The 5,888-nt window shown below is 36.7% G+C and overlaps 1 protein-coding gene across 1 annotated transcript in view; it reads right to left on the reverse strand.

Moving 5' to 3' along the window:
• LOC106872811 (ATP-binding cassette sub-family C member 5) overlaps nt 1–5,888 on the reverse strand; it is a 104,556-nt gene that overhangs the window by 33,842 nt on the left and 64,826 nt on the right. Inside the window, exons 12-14 of the mRNA XM_052969141.1 lie at nt 5,539–5,663; nt 3,920–3,992; nt 1,858–2,061 (exon numbers count right to left, since the gene is read on the reverse strand). Coding sequence (XP_052825101.1) covers nt 1,858–2,061; nt 3,920–3,992; nt 5,539–5,663 — 402 coding nt within the window. The remainder of the gene's footprint in view (nt 1–1,857; nt 2,062–3,919; nt 3,993–5,538; nt 5,664–5,888) is intronic.

The following is a 5,888-nucleotide window of genomic DNA, read 5'->3' on the forward strand; positions in this document are numbered from 1 at the left end:
TATGCTAATTATGAAAATGAAATTCATTTTTGCCATAAATTGATAAAAAGTTAACAGCTTTTAAAATTTGCAAATTTTGGGTAAATTTAGTCAAACGAAATCCACTATATGACCGTAAATCTAACATTGATGTCTGTTTCCATAGTAAAAATCAAAGCTGTAGTCTGCTTTGTTTTCATTGTAACAAGGACGCCATGCGCGTGCGACTGCGATACTTTTATCATTGCATCCACCACCGCAAGTTTGGATGAGAATCATTTTGTGATTGACAGCCATGACACAGAAAATGATGGCTTCCAATTTCTGTTTCCTAGTTGGCTAAAAATAATCTAACTTTGAATCTCTGTAACATTTTTCTATTCTTTTTTTTTTTGTCTGGAATAAATGAATCCCAAATTCGGATTCAGCGTGAAAATTTACATCAACATACCAAACTTCAAAAATTGTCACTTGATTTTAAAATTTCCAAATCTATGACAGCAACCGAAAAGATCCGATAATTGTCTTTCACTTGAATTGAGAATTGTTTGCGTTCTTTCTCTTAAATTGAGAATTGTCTTTCTCTTAAATTGAGAATTGTTTGCGTTCTCATTCAGCACATTAGCCCTTATTTAAATTTGACATTGGCCCACTTTAATTACTTCTCGTAGCTCTTCAGATGGTTGCAAAATAGAAAAAGAGAGTGGAAATAACAAGAAAAACTGGAAAAAGGGAAGAAAAAGCGAATACATTACAAAGAACAATCCCAGCAAGAGCCTCTGACTGACCGGAAGTAAAGAGTTGTCTAAATGGGGTACATTTTGACTGAAGAGCAAATGCGAAGATAGGCATTTATGTGTGTGTGTGTGTGTGTGTGTGTTAGTGCGTGAGAAGTATGGAGAATAGTTTCCATGCCCGTCGTTCTTCGTGTAGAGTGTTGTGCGTGTTTGAGGAAACGGAAATATGTCCCTTGTATTATTGAATGGAAAAGGAGAGGAATGGGATGCCACTGGGAGTGGGATGAGTATGAGGGAGAAGGCAGAGTGTGACTAATTTAACAGGTTCCAGTTAGGGTGCTTTGTGCTATAGCATGTGTGGGATATTCAACTCAAATGAAGAGACAAGCCATGTATTGTCACTGTCTCAAAGTCTTGAACAAGGCTGTCCAAACAGAGGAAATGGGAGTAAGGGATGGCCCGTTTGGTGTGGAAGAGGGTGGAAAGAAGAAAAATCAAGATAGGAAAGTCGATGGTTTATAGAAGGCGCAGTTAGTGAAGGTGTGGTGGAGTTGACTCTTGCCAATAGCGCCTTCTATAAACCATCGATTCTCATTTCTAAGGAGTTGTTACTGTACTTACAAAATTACGAACCCACAACTCACTGTATGTCTTCGTTCAATAATTTTTTTTTATCGATATGAGTTTCAGAGTTGTCTCTCTTTTATTGTCATTGATAAATATCATTAGCGCTACTTAATTTTTTTTTTCACTGTGGACGTAATTTTAATTGATTATACATGTATTTGAGGGCTCTCTATAAAAGTAAACGAATCGTCAACGATACATTCTTCTTCAATAAGCCATCTTTGGCAAATTTTTCTTGTGCCATAAGTAGAATGATGTTAATGATGACGATGACGAGGATGATGATGATGATGATGATGGTAATTATTAGGATGATGATCATGACGATGATGATGCTGATGATGGTCGTTATGACAAGGTAGTGGTGATGACAATGGTGGTGATGACAATGGTGATGATTATAAAAAAAACACCAAAAAAACAGAGACTGAATAAGGTGATGATGGTGATGATGATGAGAGGAGGAAAAAGTGGAAAGATTGGATGACGATAGAGATGACTGTTTATAATTTACCTGTAACTGATGTGTACAGATAATGATTGTGCTGTGGAAGAGGTATTTCTTGAGACAAGAGTAGAACAGATGTTTCGCCACCTTGACGTCAACTGCTGAAAGGGGGTCATCGAGAAGGTAAATGTCTCGCCCGCTGTACACAGCGCGCGCCAGACTCAGTCGCTGTTTCTGACCTCCGCTCAAGTTGGCACCGCGATCACCGATCTGGAAGGAAATTAAATAAAAAAGAAAGAAAAATACAAAATCAAAATCAAAATAAAAAATAACAACTCAAATATGCTGAACTGTTATTACTCCCTTTTTATGTTGGTGTTTAATCACAAGTAATTTCTGTTAGAGAAAAGCCACTACACCTTCTAAGTTGTATGCAAAAAGAAAAAGCTTCCGAGTGTGCACAATAAATTCATGTGCACACAGTTAATGAGTGAACACACCCACAACACCCACAAACACACATACACAAAATGAGTACACAAAAAATTGTTGTTACTGTTGTTGTTCAGTAGATGTATCAGTATGGGATCGTTCGTATATATATATATATATATATATATATATATATAATATATATATACTAGATACCCTAAGTATGATTCTACATCATAACGTGCCAGTGGATACACAGGAGACACCTTAACGAAAAAAAAAAAAAAATCAAGATCCTTAAGAATCTGCTTAAAATCAATCATTAATAAACTTTGTTGTAGGTAAGTAAAACCTCCTAAAAACACACAAAACAAATGAAAAAACTATCAAACATGAATATCGACTCCTTCCACACTCATAGTTTTTAAAATCCTCATCCTGGTCACACGCAGAGAACATTTGAATAAAGTAATATTTGGCTTCATCAATCGATGTATTTTTCTTTCTAATTCACGACACAGATTTTAATCCATAGCTTCGATTACTACACTTCTCACGAACATAACAAGAAATGTGAAGACAAAATTAACACAAGACGGCTTCATGAAGAAAACCTCTACAAGAACCTTTCTAATTATTATGTACATCTGCCGCTTCCATTCCCGCGAACCATTTATGCACAAAATAAATACTCATCATTTCCTTAAGAAACACTACAAAACGTTGGGTAACAAACTGTCTGAGAAGCCATTCATCACATGTAGTATTCAAGAACAATACTTAAACAATTCGCAATTTTCCGAATAGGTGTTAGAAAAATCCATCCTCTTGCTCACTATTTTCAACCTATATATGACCTTCACTCTCAAAACGTAAAGGCATCCTTATACGTAGATGACATACATTCTCTCACTATTTTTTCACACACAGCAAAGTAACTCTACATCAAACAGCTATGAAGCTGTTTCTTCTACAACAGCGCCTATTAAATCCATTGCTTCCTTCCTTTCAAGCAAAACCAGAGAGCATTAAATACAACCAGTCATAATACTCAACAACATAAAGCTCCCTTCCCATACGCCATAGAAACCGGGAAACCGGGCCCATGAGCCTGGCTAGGCTTTGAAAGGGCGACGTTTGTCGTTTTCTTTCGAATCACAGCCTACCGTCTTAATAACGGCACACTGAATAATGTGATTCTAGATACACTGCAACTGAAAAAAAAAAAAATAATAATAAAAAGAAGACGACGGCGTTTCTCTGGTTGGAATACCTTTAGAACATAGGTCTTCTTCATAAGAGGTGGTCTGGAGTTGTACTCTGCATTATAACAGGTTAGACAGACCCCTACATACTTCGGAGACAATAAATCAAAATTTAAAAAATGATGAACTACATGGACATACAAAGAATATAGTTTTTTCTGAAAAAAAAAAAAAAAACCCCTCAAATCCCACAGTCCTTATCACATATCACAACATGAGAAAAATCATCCCAAACATCTAAGCATATATACAACGTCCAGAACACTACTACAACAGCATCCTAAAAAAACATTATGGTTTCCACTCATCCTACACAAACCTAAAAAACACAGATGCACCTTACATTTACAGCAGATCGAAGACCTGACTGTTTAGTAGAAGGAATGTCTTCTAAACCAATCAGTCAGTTGCGACTGTCATCTGACACTTACTTCTGTTTCATCTCGTTCCTCAAAAAGTTTCAAGTCTGTTTCAAGGGAGCAGGCTTGAATGACGGCAGCATATCTGTAAGTATAGTTTTTATTATCATATATAAAATAGAGAATGTAACAACAGTTTGTAGTATAAATTAAAGTAGTTTTACAAGAGGCTGTTTCAACATAGTTCACTTTAAAGGTTATAACATGGTTTAGAGCAATACTTGTAATCACAAGTTACACGGTTATAGTGTAAAAAATGTATCGTCATAACAATTGGCGATACAACGTAAGTCCATAATTTTGAAGAAATGCTATAGACTGATTGGTAAATTTTCTTTTTCTTACCGATATCAATCATTGAACAACGGCCATGCCGAAGTCCCACTTTCAGATTATATTTTGCCGATCATAACGACTATTACATATTTGAAGTTGATACTTATTTTATCGATCTATATTTTAACATCTAGCTAAAATACCAGTCTGATATAATGCTAGTTTTGTTTTAATTGGCGTTGATGTGGCAAAAAATACACACACACAATAGGTTTCGTACAGTTTCCTCTCTAAATTCTTTTCCTAAGCTACTGGATAATTTCAAAGGTTTTGTAGGAAACACTTGATCAGGGCTCCGTGAACCCGGAACTCTGAGGCGGCGAACAGGGCTTCCTAACCGCTGAACTATATATATATGCACTACAGAAATTGTTGATTTCAAATTTTAGCACAACGTCAGTAATTTTGGGCGCGGGGGTAAGCTGATTAATTCGACTCCAGTGTTCATCTGGTACTTACTTTATCGACTTCGAAAGGGTGAAAGGCAAAGTCGACCTCGGCGGAATTTGAACTCAGAACGTTAAGATAGATGAAATGCTGCCAAACATTTTCCCCAGTGTGCTAACGATTTCTGCCAACTCGCTGCTTAATACTAAAAAAATTATTAGAGAACCTAATAATTACTTCTAAGCAGAGTATATATTCAGCCTTGCACAATAATAATTTCGCAGCTTTCGATCGTAGAGAAAACACGTTGACTGTGATTTCCATCTAGTTTGGATTTACACAATTTTTCTGCAATCAGAGCAGCGTATTGTATTGGCATGGCTATACGGTTAAGAAGTTTGCTTCGCAACTACATGATTTCAAGTTCTATTTAACTGTGCAGTATCTGCGAGTCGAACAAATCTATGTGCGGGAAATTTGGTAGAGAGAGACTGTTCGGAAACCAGGCTGGAAGACCGTTATCTGAGAAAAAGTAACACACCATAGAGTACGCAAATAAATCAATTCTATATATTATCCAACATAGAATATATGGGTAAAATGATTCAGTGTCTGCTGTATTAATGAAGGTGCATAGTCTAGTGCGTACGTGTGTTGCGTAAGCGAGATCGTGGTTTCAATTCCTGGACCGAGTGGTACGTTGTGTTCTTGAGCTCAATACTTCAACTCACATTGCTCTGCGATCATTTCGACACCGGACGTGTGGTACACCGTGCACCCGTTCAAAATCGATTTAGTGGAGGGACTAAGCCAATAATGTACAGCACAAACATTTGACCACTATAAACCTATTATCTGTGCCGGTTGCTCGGACTACGAGAGATTACCATCATGCTGTAGTAACTTACCTTCTCTCATCCATTTCCTGACCAAATAAAATATTTTCTTTGAGAGTCCCGTTAAAGATCCAAGCTTGCTGAGGAGTATACGCTATACTACCGTCTATAGCAGTAGTTCCCTTCTTTTTCTCAATCTGCAAAAGACAAAAAAATTATGAAGTCAATGAGTTGGATAATGATTTTCATATGTAGTTCTAAGACCACAGACATTCTAGTCGTGATAAATCTATCTTTATTTTGGCATAACGTATCTAGATATACATTATTCTTGTGTGCTCTTCCTTTTATGTGACAGTAGGGTATGATTTGAGAGAGAGAGAGAGAGAGAGAGAGAGAGAGAGAGAGAGAGAGAGAGAGAG

Source organism: Octopus bimaculoides, chromosome 7 (assembly GCF_001194135.2).
Source record: "Octopus bimaculoides isolate UCB-OBI-ISO-001 chromosome 7, ASM119413v2, whole genome shotgun sequence".
Lineage (NCBI taxonomy): Eukaryota > Metazoa > Mollusca > Cephalopoda > Octopoda > Octopodidae > Octopus > Octopus bimaculoides.